General features: G+C 37.4%; 3 protein-coding genes across 7 annotated transcripts in view; 2 read left to right on the top strand and 1 right to left on the bottom strand.

Moving 5' to 3' along the window:
- Positions 1–11,178, bottom strand: part of LOC132701906 (14 kDa phosphohistidine phosphatase-like) — a 93,101-nt gene extending 81,923 nt beyond the window's left edge. For all 3 annotated transcript variants that reach the window (XR_009618828.1, XR_009618827.1, XM_060670202.1), the window contains exons 1-2: positions 11,022–11,178; positions 10,655–10,846 (exon numbers count right to left, since the gene is read on the bottom strand). Coding sequence is in view for 1 of the 3 variants with exons in the window: in XM_060670202.1 (XP_060526185.1) it covers positions 10,655–10,838 (184 nt within the window). In the remaining 2 variants the exon portion in view is untranslated. The remainder of the gene's footprint in view (positions 1–10,654; positions 10,847–11,021) is intronic.
- Positions 11,179–11,523: 345 nt separating this feature from the next.
- On the top strand, positions 11,524–20,717 carry LOC132701902 (double-strand-break repair protein rad21 homolog). Of its 3 annotated transcripts, none has more exons than XM_060670196.1 (10): positions 11,524–11,695; positions 11,809–12,215; positions 12,267–12,450; positions 14,597–14,738; positions 14,798–14,963; positions 15,025–15,263; positions 15,428–15,663; positions 17,847–18,536; positions 18,598–18,870; positions 19,630–20,717. In XM_060670196.1, exons 2-10 carry the CDS (start codon positions 11,842–11,844, stop codon positions 19,753–19,755), a joined length of 2,430 nt encoding a protein of 809 aa, XP_060526179.1. In that variant the 5' UTR covers positions 11,524–11,695; positions 11,809–11,841; the 3' UTR covers positions 19,756–20,717. The 3 variants fall into 3 exon arrangements, with proteins under 3 accessions (XP_060526179.1, XP_060526178.1, XP_060526180.1); XM_060670195.1 differs by having other exon boundaries at positions 18,592–18,870; positions 19,630–20,716; XM_060670197.1 differs by having other exon boundaries at positions 15,443–15,663; positions 18,592–18,870; positions 19,630–20,716.
- A 1,170-nt stretch (positions 20,718–21,887) lies between these two features.
- Positions 21,888–23,118, top strand: LOC132701969 (glucosidase 2 subunit beta). The gene is made up of 2 exons (XM_060670329.1): positions 21,888–22,414; positions 22,999–23,118. The coding sequence occupies exons 1-2, from the start codon at positions 21,952–21,954 to the stop codon at positions 23,064–23,066; spliced, it is 531 nt and encodes a 176-aa protein (XP_060526312.1). The 5' UTR covers positions 21,888–21,951; the 3' UTR covers positions 23,067–23,118.
- The last annotated feature ends 9 nt before the right edge of the window (positions 23,119–23,127 follow it).

The following is a 23,127-nucleotide window of genomic DNA, read 5'->3' on the forward strand; positions in this document are numbered from 1 at the left end:
TCCGAAACCTAATACAGAACACGAACAATTTAAAACAATTACATACATAGGAGAATCCAGTGAAAAAGTTTCACAACACTTGTCAAAATGTTGTTTAAAAATAGCTTTCGGAACTAACAACACAATAGGGAAATTTTTAAAAAACAATAAAACGAAGTGTCCAAAATGTCAAAAATCAGGTTGAAGCGCGGATCATGTCCTAAAATTCATATTGGACAAACAGATCCTTCAAGAAACGCATTAACGAACATAAAAGAACGTTTAAAAATAATAGTCTAGATTCTAATTATGCTACACATTTAAACACAGCAAAACACATTTTTGACGACAATTTTGATATTTTACATACAGCCGCAAAAAGTAGAAAATTAAATTTATTGGAAGCCATGGAGATTAACAAAACGAGACGTTGAAATGTATTGCTTAACGATCAATTATATTTAAATACTTCTTCATTATTAACCTTAAATTCTCACATCAACATTAATTAAGGTTTTATTGTCATTTTTCGGTACATATAGTAGAATGTAGTTTGTAAGTATTAGATTTGATAAAGATACGGTGTACAATTGTCATGTGAATTTAAAAAAGTCTTCTCAGTTCAAAACTTGATTTGGCTTGCCACACCTGATTAACACTGAACAGAATACGTTGCGCCTATTCCCTGAATCGCTGGGAAAAGTTGCCTTGAGACTTCCTGACGGCCACCTCTGAACGAATAGCATACATAAGTCTGCTAGATATTACCTTGTAACAATTGTATTGTAATTATATTACTACTATTGTATTGTACATTTTTTTAAAATTATTTTGTGTTAAAGTCGTACCTTAAATAAATAATAAATTCCAAGTATAACGTCACAAAACCGAAAAACTGGACGAATTTTAAACCTCCTGAATTTCTTGCCCGGATTAAACCGTTATCGTTACTTCTTCGCCCTGATGAAGACAATCCGATATTTCCGGAACATCCCTAAGCCGGTCCGAAGACTTAAGGAAACTTAAATAACCCTCCCCTTCGTGTCCGGACTTCCATTAAACCGTTGTTTACTGGCCGTATTACCGACCCGAACGAGGCTCTTAGTTCGGTTAATAATACAACGACGCAAACTATAAACAAATTTCGCAGGACTGGGCCCCGCGAGGCGACCGCAGGAATTACGACTTTAATCGCCCGCCCCCGGCGAAATGCCCCACTATTAAAGTTTACCAGATAATCGATTTGTTTTAACTCTAATGCTGCAAGTGTAAGTTATACTAAACATCAACAATTCGCTAAAGGAAAAAAAAACCAGAGGTAGTCACACCCTTCTTGGCAATAACTGTCAAACTGGACACAAAAGAAATCTTTTTCTGTTCCCTATTGTAAAATACCCAATTATACGTTAAACACTGTCGCCGGGACACTTTGGTCACGATCTTTTCGGTATATTTTAAGACCGATGGTATTTTGACTTTTGTCAGTTTTCACGGCCACACACATAGTGCTGTTTGCTAATGATCATAAAAAAATATATACTAAACAACTAATTTTATAAATGACATTTTAGTCACAAGTCTGTTTAGACACGAGCGGAAAGCACCGTAGCGTGTGGGTATACCACTAAAATTTGGCAAATCCCAATCCCGATGATTACGATTACGAAAAAATGATTCTCCTCCTTAAGATTTTAATGTGGCTCAAAGGACCGTAAGTCTATGGTCTATTAAATTTGTTTTACTATTCCCTACTCTTTGTCTCTAACCTTCAGTTTCGGATACTTTAGTCGCAGGTTGACGATTATGCAAAACAAAAAAAATGATTATTCGTCAAACGCCACAGTAACAGGAGGAAACAATTAACACTCTAAAAAGAAAAAAATTGGAATGCTTTGGCCACGTGATCACAGGACCTAAATTATAAATAAATTATGGCAGGAAAGATCAGGCAGGAGCAGTCAAGGGAGAAGAAGAACCTCTTGGCTCAAAAACTTACGGGAGTTTGGACCAACTGTTAACAAGATTAGGATCACCACGATAATATACAACCTGCGTTAGGAGAAGGAACGAGAAGAAGTTACACTAATTCATATTGGTATTCATTATAAATTTCTACTTGAGGTAACTCGACTTCAAGTTAAATTTGCCCATTAGATAGGTTGATCTATCAGATATTTAGATGAGACCTGGTTTGATAGCCACCATACCGCCATGGATGGTAACAGCACGAAATGATCGTTGGATGTGCGAGTTTCGAGGGGGCAAACGAATTATGATACTGGTAGGGTAGATAACGCTTTGTTGCTTTCTGCAAAAGATGTCAAAGAAGCAAAGATTGACTACCACGAAAACATGACAGCAGACATCTTTGGAAAATCGTTGTGATGTTATAATGGGGATGTGGCGACAGTTGAAACCCAGTTTAAGAAGAAACAACATCTCAGGCAATAGAATTAATTAGAAGAGAAGTAGAAGAAAAACTGCTTCTATTTGTAAAAAATGTGTAGAACGTGTTATCGAAGAAAATGTTTACAGAAGTCGACTAGTACCAGAATGAATTATTAATGTGGGGGACGAATCCAGTGACGATAGCGATTATTTTGATGTAGAACAACATTTTTTTTTATGAATATTCTAACATTGTTTCATGGCTAAATTTACTTTATTTAATTTTTTACTGAATGGACTAACAATAATCGAGGAATCTCATCGATAAAACTATACAAATCTGACAGTTTTCGTCATTTGTATGCACGAAGTACCGAAGTACGGTACTGGAAAGTCAATGAGGAATTGCGAATATATATATATATATATATATATATATATATATATATATATATATATATATATATATATATATATATATATATATATATATATATATATATATATATATATATATATATATATATATATATATATATATATATATATATATATATGTATATATATATATATATATATATAGAGGGTTAGACAGAGGTAGGCCTGCGGTTAGGCCTTTACCGGATTATCGTATATCTTTCGGTTAGGTATACAAATATTTATTCGGTTTTCGCGCATTCTGGCACTAGCCCTGCGCCTTCACCAAATTTAGCACCGAACACACGTTAACTCGCTTTCAAAAGAATATATATAATTTCACTCGAGAACGTCCTTCGAGGGACACATCATTTTTGGGGTCTTTTGATTCCGTTCCGCTGATACCCAATTTTGAGTTGCCGGAGTTAAAAGCGAGACGAAAAATCCCCTCGGGCTCCACCGTTTCCAAACATCGCAACGAGATTTGTTTACCGACGTCGCTCCCGCCCTTCCAAAAAAAAAAAACGGAAACGAAAAATTCCCGTCGTTTCGTTTGTTTTAACCCACGAGTTTTAATTAACTAAAAGACAACGGCTGACCGATATTTGAGAAAGAATTGTTTTGACGAACGAACCTCGACAACGTCTATTGTTTACGTACGTCGTCTCGCTCCGCGGTACAATAAAACATGACGGACGTTGTTTTAAAAAAAAAATCATTTCCTGCAATTTTCTGAACTAATGCGCCCCGGGCATCCTGCAAGCCATCCGAAAGCCGACTTAAAATTGAGGCAAAACAGGAAAAATCATTATTACTTAATTATTATTTAATGACGAAATCGAAATACTAATTATCCTTCTTGGAAAAAAATGTTTCTATTAAAGATAGGCACTTAAAGTTCACCCAGAGCCCTTGAAATGTAACGTCAGGAAACCAAACTAACCTAAACTCTTTTATTGTTATTATTATTATCGTATTATAAGTTACTTTATAGAAGTTAGAGGTTATGAGTTTTAATTTCGTTCGCGTGGCAACAGTGCATCGTGACGTCACAAATGAATTCGTCGATTTTCGATGGCTCTACGTCGATTCAAACTTTGAATGAGTGTACAGTTATTTTGAGTTGTTGTAAATCTATTAATAAATAAATAAAAATTAATTTCAAGTAACCTCCCAGAAGAATTCAAGGATGCATATATTATAGCGTACGAAATTTTCAATAACGAATTGCTTACATCTTATAAAGATTACACGTCAAATTAATTTTGTCAACTACAAATACAAAAGTGCAGTACACAAAAAAGCTTCATAGGGTGGCAAAACAAATACTTCAAAGCATCCTTGGTTATAATTGAGTGACCAAATTAATGTGTCAATTTTTAAGAAAAACAAACAATAAAAGAGAAACTTTTGAAAGTACCACGAGAAAATAATTTTGAGAACGGAAAATCAAAATGTGGGGTTAGTAGATAGGTTATTTTCCAAGTGACGCATACAACGAGACACTATCAATTTTCGACATATAAGCTTACATCATATTTTCAACACGCCTTATATTATATACGAGTTTAATAGAATATCTTATTGCGATTACAACGATTGCAGTTTATATTTTTATATAATTTCAAACAAACAAACCTAATTACACACCGATCTAGCGTGCGGAAAGCGTCACTTTACCACGTCAGTTTCGTTTCCCACGGATCCGAGCCACTTCGGACATTTCCGGGATTTTACGGCACGGGTTTGGTAGTAATCGGACGTTTTCGGAGACAAAGCCCACGCTTTGAATTTTGACGGTCTTGTCAGTGAATGTATTCCAGTTGTTTTGCAAATATGTACCCAAAAACTAACGTAGAAAAAGTATAGTATGCAACACGTTCGGTAAACTTTTTAAGTCACTCGTTCGACATATTAGTAAACAACGTTGATGGTTGAATTATTATTATTATTATTGAAGTCATTATTGTTAAAATAGTTTTTCGTGAATTTAGCATCCATGAAAATAATCCATGGAAATAAACATAAAAATAACAAAAGTGTATCCGCAGCTCCTCGTCAATATATTAGACTTTATCCACCGAACTCCTTCAAAACAGATATTTCCAATGCCGGCAAAGAAATTTACAGAAAACGGTAACGTATTAAATGCTAAAAAGGTAATCGTAATGTTTTAAATGAGGAAAATAAGGCAAACATACTAGAATTTTATAAAGCACATCCAGTTTCCTCTATTACTAGAGTATATGAAGAGACAGGTATTTCTCAGTTTTGAAAGAATATAAATATAATGCATTTAAATTTCGTAAAACTCAAAACCTAAGCGCGGAACAATGTCAAAGGACGATGCAGTTTTGTTTGGATTTTTTAAATAGACGTAATGAAAATGATAATTTTTTGAAAAACATTTTATGGACTGATGAAAGTCCGTTCACTACAATTAATTGAAAAAATTAGCTATATTGGTTTTTAAATAATCCTAGACAAATACAGTACAGGTCAAATACCACAAGACTGGCTACAATCAGTCTTTGTGCCTATACCAAAAAAGCCTAACCCTAATCGATGCGACCAGTTCCGAATGATCAGCTTGATGAGCCAGGTCCTAAAGCTTTTCATTAAAATAATCCATAGAAGAATTTATGGCAAATGTGAAAAAGAAATCGGGCCCACCCAATTCGGATTCAGGCGGGGATTCGGCACACGAGAAGCACTCTTCAGCTTGAACATCTTACTCCAAAAATGCCGAGATCAACGAAAAGACGTCTTTCTGTGCTTCATAGATTATCAAAAAGCATTTGACTGTGTCAACCACACAGAACTAATGAGTCTACTGCAGGAGAAAAGAGTGGATAAGGGCGATCTTTCTTTTATAAAGAACCTGTACTGGAACCAGACAGACTCTGTAAGGGTGGGAAATGAAACCACGCAAAGTTTCCCGATAGAGAGAGGCGTAAGGCAAGGATGCGTCTTGTCTCCTCTTCTTTTTAACTTATACTCCGATTCCGTATTTGACCGAGCACTTTTTGAGACGGATGATGGCATAAAGATCAATGGTCTCCCAGTCAACAACCTCCGCTACGCAGATGATACCGTAATTATTGCTGAAAGTCAAGAAGCACTACAACGCCTTGTCGATAGAATATCTGCGACGGGAGAACGCTCGGGCCTAAAGATTAACGTTGAAAAAACTAAGGTCATGGTCATAAGCAGAACACCAGATGTGCGTTTGGACGTCTCGACTGGAGGAAAACGGATACAGCGGGTCTCTAAATTTAAGTATCTTGGTAGCTGGATAACCGAGGACCTAGACCCAGATATGGAAATTCGTGGTAGAATCGAACAAGCTAGGGCGACGTTTATAAAAATGAAACCCATACTGACCAACCAGAGTCTTAGTTTGAGACTACGCTACCGCTTCATAAAGTGCTACGTGTACTCGGTGTTACTTTATGGCGTCGAGGTCTGGACCCTTAAGGCTGGCACTATGAATCGAGTGGAAGCATTCGAGATGTGGGTATTTAGGAGAATGCTCAAAATCGCATGGACAGATCACGCCACCAACGACGAAGTCCTGAGGCGCATGGGGATGGAGAGAGAGTTGTTGCAACTGGTTAAACGAAGGAAAGCAGCTTACCTGGGCCACATCTTCAGAAATACAAAGTACCAATTCCTTAAGCTCATCATGGAGGGAAAAATAGAAGGAAAGCGAGGCATCGGTAGAAAGAAGAATTCATGGCTCAAAAACATTAGGGACTGGACCGGTCTTGATGCCCACACACTTTTTAGAGCCGCGAAGGATCGCGAAGAATTTGCCAGAATTGTCGCCAACATCCAGTGAAATGGATATGGCACCTTAAGAAGAAGAAGACAAATACACGAAATAAAAATCCAGGGGTACCAATCAATTAATGTATGGTGTGGTGTCATAGACGGGCATATTTTGGAGATCATTATTTGCAACTCTTAGAACACCCAATATAGAAGATTTACCCCTAAATATATCAGCGCTGATTATATGGCAGCAAGACGGTGCCCCTTCTCGCAATGATGTGCAAGTTAAAAAAAAAAAATAACACGCAATATCCCAGTGGTCGGATAGGGAACGGCGGAACTACAGATTGACCAGCCAACAGCCCCGACTTAACTTTAATGGATTTTTGCTTTTGGGGGCACATAAAAAATCACGTGCAGAGAACCCTTTGTAATAATGTCGTGGAATTTCGGTAAAGGATTTCGGAGGCAATCAATGAGTGAAGAGACAATCCAGAAAGGCAAGAAATCATACAATTCGAGTCTATGAGAAATGTAATTAGTAGTAGGATTTAGAAAAGTTAAAGAATTTTTTACTTTAGTGTGTCTTGTCATTCTGTGTTATTGTTCTACTTTAATTTGTAAATAATTATTGTTGTTGTAGTCAGTTAGGGCACTCTTTGAAATTCTATAAAAATTTCGTATTTCTGTCGATTTTGGAATAAGATATTCTATTAAACACATATATAACATACATAATATATATGTCATTGTTTTGTTTTATACGCTTAAAAAAACTTGGCTACCAACCCTACACTTTGTTCTTTTATTTACCTTGATATCTCTAAAAACAAAACCGTTACAGCCAATTTAAATGTTATTAAGATAAATTGAACGCACGGTAAAGTCCCATACTACACTACCTAAAAGCTACGTGGTTGCTCGAAATAGTTACTAGAGATACTAAGACCCCGCCTATGCCGATAATACAGGAACTATATTTGGGCCGTGTTGAGCGCACACATTTATCAAAAATTGTCCACCACTTACTGCATTTAACAAATTAAATGTTGAATTTAATACATTAAATTGAATGTATCTTTGGGAAATCGAATACCCTATCCGCGGGGTGCGTGTCTACAACGAAATGTCAAAAGTCGAGTCTAAACATGTTCGTCGGGGACATTTCCCATGGGACTACTCCCCCTCCCTCCCGATTAGCCCCAATCCACCAGTGCCCAATAAAAACTCTTTTAAAACTGAGAATATGAGAATATCAAATATTTTTTCTACAACGATGTTTGCTCTAACTCTACAAATTAACTCTAATGAATTTGGAGCAGTTAAAAGGGAATTTTTCTAAGATATCAATCGTGCTATGAATGACGCGATTGCGATTGATTACCTTACCACCAGGTGGCGTTTTCTGACATAATCACAAATCACAAGAACTGTTTTATAATTGGTAGCTGTTGTGCAATTTCTAGCTCATTCTTTTGTGATATCCACCACTTTATTCTATTTATGTTTTTTATTATTTCATCCGAAAACATAATTTTTCGAGGGTTCAACATATAGATTATAAAATTATATGGCGTTAGTGCCTGCTGATATCGATCATGTATTTTTGATAAAGGTAATTCAACAACATATTGTAAATGTTTCCACCGCTTTACAGCATCTCAGACAGTAAAATGCATAAACATTTTTTTGTTTTTGACTTTGATATGCTCGAAATCAAGAGGGAAAACCAATTATTTGTCCTAGAAATAGGGGTTTTAAATTGAACTGAGGTGGCTTTAACTTGATGAAAAATCATTTATCAAAATAAAGAAGAACTAAAAGTTCAGATAAAGACACGGTGTTGTCGAAACAATTGTCATGTCAAAATATATAATTTCGTGAAAATCTGTATTTTTAAGGTAGTTTTCGGTACAAAACTTTGAAGCAATCGACTTTATATTTGGCACATATATGCAGCTTTGCCCCGTGACAGAACCTATTGAAAATGAGGGGGCGGGGGGCTGGAGGGTCGGGAAGTGTTTTAAAAAAATTAAAAATCGCGTATGCAAGGGTTTACAAAAAAGACCATTTTTCAAAAAATTGATATATTGAACCAGAAAACGCAGAGGATACGGCTCCATAAACTTTTATGCTTGACAAATTTTCAAAAATATACATCAAAATATAATCAATGACTTTTGACCTTTTTAATAAAAACCAAAGTTAAAATAAAATAAGTGATAATATTAAATTAATTGAAAACTGGCAAGGGCATCAGAACGTTATAATGTCAGATTCTGGTTAATTCTGTGCCAAAAAGAAGTATTGTAAAAAAAGTTAAAGATAAATAACATTTTACTTAATTAAATTCGGAATAATTTGTTATTAATAACAACCGCAAAGTGGATATTTTTCCCAAAAATCCAACTTTTTTGAGTTCTTTTTTTAGGTTAGGTTAGGATAAAGATATTGAGATGCGGTTTTCATTGGGTTGTTGGGCACCTGTTTGACTATCCAACGACACATGAAATAAGTCATATAGTTGCGTTGACTATTTTTTCACATTTTTTTTGTACTTGCTACAATAAAAACCGAGAAATAAAAAAAAAACATGATTCAATTAAATAAAAATCATTGATTTTTAGAATAAAAACCAAAGTTTGTCCATCACTGCTAAACCTAATTATTAATGTAAAAATAAGTGATAACATTAAATTAATTGAAAACGGGCAAGGAAATCAGAACGTTGTAATGTCAGGTGCTGGATAATTTTGCGCCAGCCAAAGGTATTGTAATAAAAGCAAAAGATAAATAGCAATTTATTTTTATTTTCGATATTATTTGGCATCCCTAAATAATAAATTTGCGGGATATTTCGTAAATAATTAGTCATAAATATAAGAATTGCAATTTGTAATTTTTTCCCAAAAATCCAAATTTGTGAGTTCTTTTAAACATATTTTGTTGGCCACTTGTATATCCAATGACATGAAAAAAGTAATACAGTTGCGTTTACTATTTTTTCAGATTTTTTTGTGGTTATGTTAGAAAACGCCACCTGGCGACAAGGTAACCAATCGCAATTACGGCACTTATAAAATGCGTTAAACCGTTTTGAAGATATAGATATTTACTTCAGAAAATGTCAGAACACCCCCACCACTTTCCATGCAGAGACATAGGAAACAGTATTAAAGAAAGAATATTTTAATTTTCCTTAACTTTAAAATACTTACTTAACTATAGTTAACATTAAAAATAAGTATAGAAAAGAAGTTTTAAATAAAACAATATAAAAATAAATTTCAAAAAGTCGAAATTAATTTCCAGCATTTTGCAATTGCAAGGGAGATCTTTGCTATACCGAACCTCCCACAACTGATTAAGAAAAGAAAAAAAAATTTTGAAACGGCATTCCTAGAAAAACCGTCTCCATTCTTTTTTTTATATTTTTGTTATATGTATATTAAAAATACACCATTTGCGGGCATTTCTTTTAAAATTGTTTATGCCCTTGATTTTATCGATTCGCGGGAATCGAACAGCGGTTCTAAGGGATACCGAAAATCGTAGGCATTAAAAATATTTTTTGTCGTTAAATTTTTACCTTTGAAAATGAAAGCTGACAGCCTATAGCGTAAGCCGCCTATTAACTCACCCCCGTTACGTCACACCAACCGAAAGGATAGAAGACGGGAAGGGATAATTACGTTTCCGATAAGCGGCCGTCTCGAGAGAAATTCGAAGCGTAAAATAAACGGTTTTTTTATTATTATTTCGGGGCAATTTAAAAAAGTAATTTCCTTTAGACAAACAGGTTAGAGTTGTGACAGCCTGCGGGGTAAGAAAAGCGAACAAATTCGGTTCCGAGTGGGCGTCGGAATTTCTAAATTTCACCGGAGCGTCGGGGATGATTTAATATCGTTTTGGGGGAAAGGAGAAAAAAAAACATTGCTACCTCGGTCGCGTTAAAATGTTTTCTCTGCAATACTCGAGAGGTTTATTTACAGCTTCGAGGAGAATCGGAATACGGTCTGTAACTAAAAGTTGTGGCGTGATAAATTTTACACTTTTGGGAACAACGAACTTAAAACTCATTTGTGGAAGAACTCACCGTGATAAGGGCATTCCGCATAACCCCGTACGATGAGCTTGTCTTCGAATTTCCCCGACTCGTTGGGGCTGGAAACCTTGATTAAAATGTACTTGAAAACTCCGCTCGGGTCGATATCCACACTTTTAATCTGGGGGATAGCAGAAGAAGCCATTTTCCGCAGCTGGGACAAACCTCTCAGCATAAATTAATCTGAAATAAACGAAGGCAATGGAAAAATTCGCCCTGAATATAAGTAAAGGAGGTATCAAAAATAGAATGATATTTGCTACGTAAATTTTCGCTGATTTCCTTTATAACAACTTTAAACTGTAACTAGAACCACAAATAGAGCGTTTGCTGCGGGAATATGCAAAAATATACCTACGTGACAACGAAAAATTAAGATTTAGGAAATGTCGGCAAAACCAAATATTACCTAACCACAAAAATTGTGAAAATACTGACCAGCAACTGTGAGCATAATATTTATTGAGATATATGTTCCGTTAATACCAGGCGGCGACATCTTCCGAAAACGAAATTAACTTTACTAACAACTTAAATTTAAAAATAAACTTATAATTTATAAATTTGAATAGGATTGTTTTAAATTCATACAAGACTAAAAAAATAGAAAAATGTTTTCAATTTGGTCTTCATAATTCTCAGTTTACTGTAAAGCACTCTTTTTCATATGACGCCATCTTTCAATGCACGCACAAAGTTAGTCGCTAGTTTGTTTCTGATATTTTTGATATTTTCACAACTCGTTTAAGCATGCTTATTTAAAAAGGATCCGTAATTACCCTAATTTTCATATCAATTATTATTGTACTAAACGAAATAGATACAAAAAATCGCTCCAACTCGCGGAAAAGCCGGCAACGTCGGTTCAAACCTTGGTCGCCATCTTGATGGTTCGCGTTCATGCTGGTTATCGCAACGGTATTTGATGCTAAATCGAAAATTTGGTGTTTGGAATGGAAAATTGCAGCAGTTTCTTATCGGAATATAATACGCAGATGTTCGGCACTAGCGGCACATAATTATTTTTGCAGGGTGAGTTAATTTTCGCGGTGAAAATCGTGAAACCCGTTTTCGGCGCCAACTAGATTTGTTGTTTCCAAGCTGTCACGGCGTGAACGTAAACATGTTTATAATTTATGTTTTAGGTTCACTAATCGGTGGCTTAAAACGGAGCCGAAATGTTCTATTCCCATTTCATTTTGGCGAAAAAAGGTCCGCTAGCCAGAATCTGGCTGGCGGCCCATTGGGACAAAAAGTTAACGAAAGCTCACGTGTTTGAAACCAATATCGAAAAGTCGGTGGACGGCATTATAAGGCCCAAGGTTAAGTTGGCCCTAAGGACTTCGGGGCACTTGCTCTTGGGTGTAGTACGGATATACTCGCGAAAAGCCAAGTACCTTTTGGCTGATTGCAATGAAGCCTTCGTCAAAATTAAAATGGCCTTTAGACCCGGCATGGTCGACCTTCCTGAAGAGCACAGAGAGGCAGCGGTCAACGCCATTACGTTACCTGAAGTTTTTCACGACTTTGACACCACTATGCCGGAGCTAAAGTATGCTGTAGTAGGTTGAGTGGTAATTGTGATTTAAGGAGAATATTTCAGTGATGTTGACATTGAGGCACAGTTCAGCTTGAACCAGTCCCGTGCGGAGGAGATAACTATGCGCGAAGATTATGGCAACATTTCCTTGGTAAATCACGATGACGGGTTTGGAGATATGGGTTTCGATACTGAAGCGCCGGAATTCGTTAGACACGCGGGCGATTTGGAACCGTCTATGGAGCAGGTAATGGCTTCTAGTTACTTTTTCAAAATTCATATTTTCGAGTATGCTTTCAAACAGTCCAGAGCTCCATAAGCTAATAAAAAGTGGCGTCTGTTATTTGAACCTGGGGCCTCCAGCTTTTTTTTTTTTTTCAATTTTCAGTTATTTTTGGACATTGGTATGAAACAAATTTAGACTTGAAATTTGGCGTAATTATGTAGTTTAGTTCCCTGGCAGCATCTATTGAAATTCGAGGGGCTGGGTCTACGTAATATTTTAAAAAATTATGTTTGGGGTTTTTCAATTATGAACAATATTCTATAAAATTTTGAAAATTGTACTTTTTGAGAGCAAATTATTAGGTCTAAATAAAAATTTGTAAAAAATGAGGTGATTTGGTTTCAATGCTGTAGGGCGCATCGAGTGCTACAATTATTGTATATACGATTCTTGTCTATTACACAGAATGCTCGAGTTATTTGAAAAATTCCATGTAAAAAATCGCTGTTTCTACGGCTCAATCTTTTTACTTACTTCTTTGGACATAAATTATTAGCTGTAAATGAAAAATTGCATAAAATCTGATTTGAATTTTGAATATAAATAACATGGCGTTTAATTATTGTTAAGTTTAATTTTACTTACTTAAACTTTTCTCACTTATTAAAGTTATTGACAGACATAATGCTTAATAAAACAACATTCATCTCTTTTAACGCATCATATTTCGTAATGGAGCCCGGCCAGGGAGAGGCATAACATAACATAATTGGAACTTCATAAGCACAGAATAAAACCGGTCGGAGCACTCTTTAGTCAGTCCTTCCAACTTAAGTTTTTTCTAAAATTAATTTCTTTTTAAAATTTTGGTAAGGTAGATTAAGAACGAAAGTCTCAATTTTGAAACTCCACGTGTATAAATCTGGCTGATATAAAATTTTAAGAATTATTATCAAATATTGAGTCGTTTTTCAGTCTGAAATTGGAGTTGGAAATTTTTTATAAAGGCATTTGAGGAAGGAAAAATTTTTTCATGGGGTTTTCAGATCTCAGTTTGGAATATGGATAAATTGTCGATAGTTATCGATAAATTCTATTTTATTCTATTTTGCGCTCTTTTGAGGTTCGAAAAAAACGTTGAAACATTCAAAAAGGAGCCGTTGGTACCGATAAAATCAGCATCGCAAAAAAAAGTTTTTATTTTTTGTCTATCCGTTCTCTTTTCCAGGGTTTTTCGACGATAACTTCCGAACGGTTTGAGCTACAGACTTCAAATTGAACCTATTGAAATTGGGGGGTTGGGATCTGTGTTTTAGATATCAGTTTCTTTTACATAACGATATAGCCCATATAGACAGCTAAAATTTTTGTATTTAAGGTTTTCATCTATTGTACAGGGTGTTCGCGATATTCCCTGCAAATTAAAAAACGTAATAAGTGCACTAAATTTGCAGCTACCGACTTCAGATTTGGCAGAGAAGTAGAAGTTCAGACCCACATTTAAATTATTAAAGTTGAGCAAAATTAAGTACCGCAAAGTATATTTTTTAATTTAATTCAATTTAATAAAATCTAAAAGACTTTAAAAATTGTTCTTTTTCATACTAGATTTTGAAAAAATTCATATGAAAATCACTATTCCTGGGCTGTCAAGGCGCGATGACGTCATTGATTATTACGACGCACTGCATGATTGCAGAAAAATCTTATTTTCTCGAAAACCATTGACTATTTTAGAAAAATTCTTGGACTAGGAAACGTGGAAGATCCAGGGCTATAACTTCCATTTCCGGATTTTTTTCAAATATGTACAGGGTGTGTCGATTATGGTTAAAAAACATTATTATTGGCCGTGATTGGAAAACTATAAAACATGGGATAATTTGGTTTAAACAGTATCGAATATTGTGTGGAGAGAGAGAGTTTCAGGTTTCGTCATCATACAGGGTACGCGCTATTATTTGTACAAATTTTTATATTTATCATGTGACTCTGCACTTCGGCGATAAGTAAAAAACGCTTTATACAGAGTGTATTCACAATAAAATTACATCGATTTTGCGAAAAAACATTTTCGCGCTAGGCGCTTCGAACTTGCCTTGCCCAGCGACGATTTTTCAATCTTATTTGATTTCATGTTGCTTTACCTTTGTCGTGGTTGTTTTAGAGCAACCTGTTGTTCAGCGAGCCGGTCTTGGACACGGACGCGCTCGATAAGGAAAACGAACCCATACCTTCTACTTCAGGCACGCAACCCCACGAACAACCGATGGAAATCGACCCGTCTGTCCGAGACGATACTCTGATATGTAGGTTGCTTGTTTCCCCACACCAGCAAAGCGTCATGAAATTGACACTCGTTTTTCAGCTTCTGGATTGTTCGAAGGGGGTCTGTTCGACGAGGCGCCTATGGTAGACGTGCCACCCGTAGACGCGACCATACCGGCACCCCAAGATCTCGCCGGTCACGCGGACAGCGACGACGACGGCGACATGGATAATTTCGGCGGACCGCCTTCGGTCGGCGGCATGAGGTACCACCTCCACCTCCCATCACTTTAAAAAAAAACGCGATTTCCTTTTTTGTGTCTACAGTTCTGACGATTCGCGACCCCCGATCTCCGTGGACCGGGCCCCAAGCGTCGTGCCGCCTGCTCCGTCGCCGGCGCCCTCTGCCCGATCGTTGAGGTCGATGCAGCAGACGCCAGCACCGACGGCGGCTGAGGCCGTCGCCGAGGAGGTTCACCACGCTCCCGCCTTGGACCAAACCATCTTGGTGCACAACGACGAGGAGAGCTTCGCGCTGGCGCCCGTGGACACGTCGGTGCTTAAAGGTGAAATGTCCCGCGAAGAACCCTACGCGCGCCGCCGAGCGTTTAGGGTTCCCGCCAACTCTGAAAACCCAAAGGGTATGCGGATTCGTCGGGAACCCTGCCCACCATCTTAACCAAATACAATTTTCGACTGAACCCCGAGGACTGCTCTAATGTCTTAATAGATATGTATTATCTAGGTGTGACCAAGAGCAAGAGGAAACGGAAACTCATCATCGACGAGGTGAAGAACATATCGGGCGAGGAGATGAAGAACCAGCTGTCGGACACGAGCGACATCATCACAACGCTCGATCTCGCACCGCCCACCAAGCGTCTGATGCACTGGAAGGAAACCGGCGGGGTGGAGAAGCTGTTCGCGCTTCCCGCCCGCGTCATACCCGCCAGGGTCTTGTTTAAGGTTCGATTTTCACTTAATAATTTATTTCTTTATCATCAAACTCCCATAAGGGTTAGTTTTCATTTGTATAATCTTTTGAGTATAATTGAGCAACAACTAGGAGCCTAGTAACCAACTGACAAACTTCTGGTCTAGTATGGAAGGGGAAATAAATCAATTGGCAAGTTTACAATGTACAATCTAATGATTTAAACTAAATCTGGAGACAGTGTGAAATGGTAACAACAATGAGGCAAAACAATTTACAAATCAGAAGGCACCAGGTTACAAGCTATATCATAAAAATCCATAAAATCTTTGAGGGAATAGTGCCCAGATATACTTAACAATTTCCTGAAAACCGTTTGGCATCTTGTTGGAAGCAACAGTAAAAATCAAGTTCCGCTCTGCAAAATAATTTAGTAACAAGACAGAATGCAACTAACTTAACCTAATAAGAGTTGCAAGCTTCGTACCTCCAGTTTATATGTTCATTTATTTTGCCCACGCTCATGCTTATACAAGTTATCCCACCGAGAACTTTGTTGATCTTTTATGGGAAAACTATAGGTAGCAAAAATTTGCACTCTCCATGTTCTTGCATTTTTGGATTGGCCCAAATATTCTAGACATATTCCTGTACAATATAAGAGTAACTTAAATTTTTCTCGTCCTCTATTAACTTACCCTGTAGAAAATGTTCTGTTGAACAAATTTAGTTGGTAATTTTGAATATTGTTATACAGGATGTTGAAAAAATATAAATAGAAATAAAATTGAACTAACATGCAAAAATCTTTTTTAAGGGCACTTTATAATTCTATCAAATTTAGAATTAAAAATTGGGACTGTTTTGTATTGTCAGTTGTGCAATTATTTGATTCTGTTAATGGATAACTTGGTTTTTTTCAATAATTTCAAGTAACCAAAATTTTCTGACGTTCTCGATAAATTATAATCAAATTAAAACAATCTTCGTGCGTATTTAATTTAATTATTTAAGCGCGCTGGCAAGGTTATTAATAATATTTTTATACGACAGTCGACAACAACATACAAGTAATTCAACTTTAAGAGCAGACCTGGTAAAAAGGATTAAACAGAAATATTTCTAAAAATATAAATATTCGAAATTTTACTATAGGATTATAAAAATGAGTTTATTCAATTTCATTTTAGTTGTTACAAGATCCTCTATTATTAATAATCGAAATTGCCAACTAAATTTGTTCAGTAAACATTTTCCACAGGGTAATTTATTATAGTGAAATTTTAAAGATGGGAAAAAATTTACGCATATTGTTTGGTCTGAAAACGTCATTTTTAATGAGCTTTAGGTGTAGGATATTTATCAAACACAGAATATGTTATGAATTTCCCTAAAAATAGTAAAAAGCAATAATAAATAGGGTGCTTGTTCTATTTAAAATAAGAAAGTTGAGTTAATTTTTCAAACAAACTTCCACAGGCTACTGTAATAGTCAGGAGGAATCCAGAAGTTTTGTAAAAAGTATAACATTAGTTTAATTTAAATTTTTACTACCTAAAGTGCCTATAACAGATGGACGAAATTCCAGATGGACATCCAGTATATCGACTTTTAGATCTCACTATGGTTTTGAGCACTCGGGTAGTTGTTACTTTTTAATTCTTTACATTTATGTTGTAGTTTATGAAAACAATATGTTGCTGCATATTTATATGATCTTCGATTAATTATCTTTCTTGACTTTACATTGTAAATTGCAAAATTTCATATATTTGTGTTACAAATGCCATATCAAGCTATCATCAAAGCTATAGTAAACACTGTACACCACTGTTAGGAGATTACTGGAAAGAGAACTTACTCCCAAAACTTTATTTTTTCAATATATAATTGTAGTTTCATTAACTAATCCAAAATTTAATTTTTCAAAGAAACTTCCACAGGCTACTGTAATACTATTTACAAAACTTCTGGATTTCCCCTGCGTCGGTTGTTGTTGAATCGAACTTGCTGAAACAGTTCCAGTTAAGTTCTCAGGAAGAAGCCAACACATGATTGGCGAAACGTCAGCGAGTTCGACTCAACAACAACAAATAGTTTTGCCAGATCAATATTTATCAATATATATTGTAAACAATATGTCCTCCTCATTATGGAAAATATGCACAATAGCAAAATAACTCGCGCTTGTAAATAGAGTGTTGTATTTGCGCAGAGTTATCAGCGCCATCTGACGTTGAGGGCGATAAGAACAGAGGATTTCGCGATGCTCGGCGACGCAGACTCGCTCGCGATCGACCAGGGGCGGGACCACGAAGAACCAACGCCCAGCGTGGAAATCACGCCGCCGCCCGCCGCGAGGCGCGGACGAAAGCGGAAAGTGGCGGAGGAGCCGAACCAGACGCCTCTTCACGTGCCGGAGACGTCGTTCCAGCCGTCGCCGATCGAGGAGCCATTGTCGCACCTCATGCCGTCCACGCCCGCTGGTCTGCCCTTCCAGTCGCCCGTTCACCTCCAGCCGCCGCCCACGCCCGTGCACTTCCCGCCGCCCGGTACCCCGTTGCAGATGGCGCCCGACATGGCACCCGGCACTCCCCTCGCGCCGTTCATGACGCCCCACATGCCGGGCCAGCCTCCGCCTTATCCGCAGACGCCGGCCCCGCCCACCCCGCTACACCACATGCCCGACGACATGCCCCACCTGCCGCCCGACCAGGTCCGGTCGATACTGCAGGAACAGGAGAACATGGGCATGGTGACGTCGATGACGCCCGGCGGGCCGGACGACCTCCTCGGGCCGCAGGACATGACGACGGCGACGCCGATCGAGCCGCAGCTGCCGCCAGAACCGCTCGAGCAACTTCAAGAGCACCTCCAGCCAATGGAGAACATGGGCTACGATCAGGTGAGTAGGAGGCGTGGCCCCCTCTTAGAACGTGCCCATCCTAACCCGTTTTCAGACGCAGATGGCGAACATGGGGTACGAGGAACACGCGCACCCGCGCAGTCCCACCGGCGGCATGTCGGAGCGCGCCCATTCGCCGTGGCAGCCCGACTACGATTTCCCCGCCTCCGTCGGCCCGAACGAGGAGCAGCAGGTCGACGAGACGGACGAGCAGTTCGAGGAACGAGTGCTCAACAAGAGAGCTTATCAGCTGTTTTTGGCGGTGAGGACGCGTCTACAACAGAGCAACCAGATGACGTTGACGGAAGTGTGCCATCGGAACAACAAGAAACAGGTGAGAGGTTTCTTATGGGTCCTACGTCAGCATTGGTCATTAGAGCTGCTATTGGTTAAAAACGAAATTTTAAATCTCGCGCATACGCACGTTGATTGGAGCTTCTCAAAAACAGAAAAACATAGTTACTTCATGAGTTTCTGTACTGTCAGCATAAGCAGGGCCTCTAAATGTCTAGTAGCTATATGATTAACTTGTAAATATATGGTGTATTTTCAAAAGCCCTTGCTATTATCCATCGTATTAATTGTTAGTTATACGCGTCTTTATTTAGTGTAATTAAGATAAAATTATTCATTGCAGTGGCGTCGCAGAAGGTGATCTCATTTAAATTTAAAGTTAAAGCCATTATGTTCACAGATTATCCGATGAAAGGCGCGCTTATTTGCGACCATCTAATTAATCTTTAGTTTAAGTAAATTTTTGAGGAATTCAAGGTATATGAAGCAAAATGACCATTGCATTTTTTGGATTTTACCTCTGAATATCAATTTGACGGCACTGAAAGCAATAAATTTATTTTAATTAGACAAAATAACGACTTATGACGAATAACCGCGCCAAGCTTTGTCAAAACCGTCTAAAAGGTTTTTAAGTAATTAAAGTTTGACGCCCTGTATCTGGAACACGAAGCAAGCCAAGACACATGTTTATTTGAAAAAGCAGACTTATGTTTGGCTAATGCTGTGTCTATTGGATTTTGAAACACCCTGCATACTTGAAAAAATGATCAAAACTAACCAGTTTTTTTTTTTGCAGGCGGCGCAAAAGTTCTACAGTTTGTTAGTGTTGAAAAAGTTCCAGGTGCTGGAGCTTGAGCAGGCGGACGCGTACGACGAGATATTCATACTGAAGGGGTTAAAGTTCGAGAACCCCGTAATTTAGAGATGTACGATTTTACCATGTCGTTTTCCCGGACGATTTTTATCTGATTTTCCCCCCAGTCGTAATTTTGTATCTACATTTTTTCTTTTTAATTTTTTTACATCGTTTTTAGAAACAGTCTTCTTGTACATAGCATTTTAGCGTGAATTATGTTGAGTCGCCCTTTTGCGTCGTCGGAACGGGGAGAAGATACGCGTGTTTTTTTTTTCTAATCACCTAGTTTACATTGAAACTTTTTGCGAAAAAAAAAATGGGAACAAAATATCCTTTCTTTTTTATAAATAACTTTATACACCAAAGTTTGTTTTTTTTTTGGTACAACTTAGTTGTGAATTGGGGAAGCGGAATTCAAAAGGGCGGACGTAGGATCCGCCCACTTCGCGCCCAAAAAGGCGCGAAGTGGGCGGTGCCAGTCGGAAACGGATCTCGCAACTCGGTTTGATAAGTTCTAGGCTAAAAACACAAACTATTTAAGGGTCAATTCTCGAAGCGTCAAAAGTACAAAAAATCACCGTGGGCGTGGTCGGTTTCGGACCCGCCGGTACTTGGAAATTATCCGCGCGAGCGCCATCTAACGGAGATTTTAAAAAAACTCGCTCGATACATATCGGATCCAGATTTCAATCGAGGACCTCGCGTTGATCGTTTTTGAGTTCCGCCATTGCGTTACATGCGATGTAAACGTTCAATTTTAAAATATTTTCATAATTTATTTACCTTTAGGTTTGTCCTCGAAACTACCTTCCTTTCGGGGACAAGGCAGGAAAAAATATCGACGGTAACATAATTAGTTACGGAGTGGCACAGTTGCTCTTTAGAATATCGCTTCCTCTGTATGTGACACCCCATTTTGTAAATTTGTTTCTTCTAGGAGTAGGTCATATATTTGCTAAGAAGTTTTCTTTAAACAAAAAAAAATAAATATTGTTATTACATTGATAGACTTTATATAATAAAATATTTACAGTAACTAAGCGTTTTTATTTAAGAATTATATAGAATATATATTTAAAAAAGACCACATTGCAATATTTTTTGAAAAAACTGTTTTTTTATTTTTAGCGGCTGCTATGTTACTTAATGCAAGAGAGTAATATGCATACAATAGAAGGACGAGTTTTTAGATTAAAAGGAATGTGACAGCGGCGTTACTCCAGCTAATTTATTAGAACAATAAATATCACAATTATACATGATTATGAGATCGTTTGTTGTAAGATGAAATAAATAATAATTTGAAAATAGATTAATTATCTACTATTTACAATACAACTGCCGGTAAATAACTAAGGCACATGTAAATCAGCCACCTGCCACTCTGAGTACACTTGACAATACAATAGTTACGGAATGCAGATAAGCCAACCAAGTTTTACGGTTCAATAATGAGTTCTAACTCTCTAGCGTTAAGAAACAGAGCATACAGATTATTACTTTTATGAGGTGAAAACAAAACAAAAAAACTTAGTGTCCAAAATATTAAAAATCACCTTACTCCTTTAGCGTTGAATATACACGGGCAATATTGTGTTATTGTGTGTTAATTCAAGAATGTCCTAGTGTATGGGGACAAAAGGGTGGACGACTATAAGGGAAAAGATTCGAGAAAGAAACTAAAATGATTACAACTTAATTCATGTTTTATTCTATATATCTGTGCAGTAAGGTACTGTAGAAGGAAACTGACAAAAGCGGGCGGCTTGTTTTGGTTTTACTTCTACGGGTTATTTGGCCAGCTTACAAAGGATGTCTTCGCAAAAAGAGTCTGGACTATTCCATCATCCTTCCTCATATTAAAACAGTGGAATATACTTTTAAATAATTAGTCCAGTTTCTCATACGGAATACTCGATCTCATCTGGCCTGGTTACCAGAGTGAATACAAGAAATTCGGATACCAATCAATAAACCATACAAATTCATAGATATCACAAAACAAGCACTAATTCACCAAACTATAGTTACTACGCCCCTAACAATTCCATTGAAAGATGTACTGAACAACATTTTTTCAAATTACACAATTTTCAACCGATTTCTAACTTTTTTGGAATAAACGTCCGCCATGTGCAATGGTTCCTTACAACTCCCCTATGTGGGTTAGTTCAAGTGGAAGCGAGAAAGAAGAATTTTTCCGTCCATAACCTCGAAGGCGTGCCGAAATTGCGATAATTTAAAAAATGGGTTGAACTAAATATGGCCAAGTATTTATGCCGATACCCTAGACGCAGGATAGGGTTTTTCGTTATCCCTTCGCTGATTATATCGTTCATTTTTATCGTGTACCAAGTGAGCATATTCTATCAGTTCATATCGGGCGACGCTGGCGCGGGCAAACCATTTTCGGGGATGTCTCGGATCAGGGGCACGCATCCCCAAGAGGAGCACTTTTACGTTCCGCGATACGGCAAATTCGTTTGCATCAAAAGCATGGAAATACTGGAGTTTAACAAAGTGAACGACGACTATTGCGACTGCTTGGATGGTACCGACGAACCCGGTACCAATGCGTGCCCAAATGGAGTGTTCTATTGCTCGACTACGACCGAACACAGAAAATTCCCAAAGCTCGTACCTTCTGCCAAGGTTAACGATGGTATATGTGATTGTTGTGACGGGTCTGACGAGTACAAGAATCTGCAGTTATTGAATGTTGACAGTGAGTAGAGAGTACTGCGAGCTATAAGAAGGAATTAAAGAGGAGGTGATGCTGGCAAGAGTTTGTTATACGGGAGTAAAAATAAATCACCATTTTCAATAAATTCTACATGGTGTTTCAAAAAACATGCGCCAGCCCTTGACTGGAGATTTGTGAAGAAAAAAAGTTCATATAAACATTGGTACTTTTACCATAGTAGTGTACCTTTTATACTATGCCAAAATGTGTTTCAAAAAAGCAAAGCGTTGGTGTTTGTTTTTTCAGACAACCTATATGATACCAAATATGTGTTAAAAAAGAAGTATAAATATTTCACTGTAAAATTTCTAACATCATTTGTTTTCTGTTGTGTGATTTCCCAAATATTTTGTTTTACACCCCAAAAAACCAATCTATTTGCTTCCACCTAGATCATAAATCTGAACTACTATGAAAGATTTAGAAATCTTGAAACACAGCTCTGTCAATGTAACTCTTTATTATAGTTCTGTGTGGTCAAGGGTTAGGGGTGGGAGCCATATGGCGTTTCTGTTCTCCTCGAGATGAGGCCAATGGCGGCGAGGTAATTCGATTTTTGGTTTCAGGACAAATGCAAGAAAAAACGGGGCACTATCTAGTGCCTTGCCCCAACGCCTGCGGCACCTATTTGTAACGACTTGTATTTAACTTAACTTTTTACATAAATATATTTTTGTTCCAACAGACTTTAAAAT

This window comes from Cylas formicarius, unplaced genomic scaffold, assembly GCF_029955315.1.
Source record: "Cylas formicarius isolate icCylForm1 unplaced genomic scaffold, icCylForm1.1 PGA_scaffold_5__7_contigs__length_24384050, whole genome shotgun sequence".
In the NCBI taxonomy this organism is placed as follows: domain Eukaryota; kingdom Metazoa; phylum Arthropoda; class Insecta; order Coleoptera; family Brentidae; genus Cylas; species Cylas formicarius.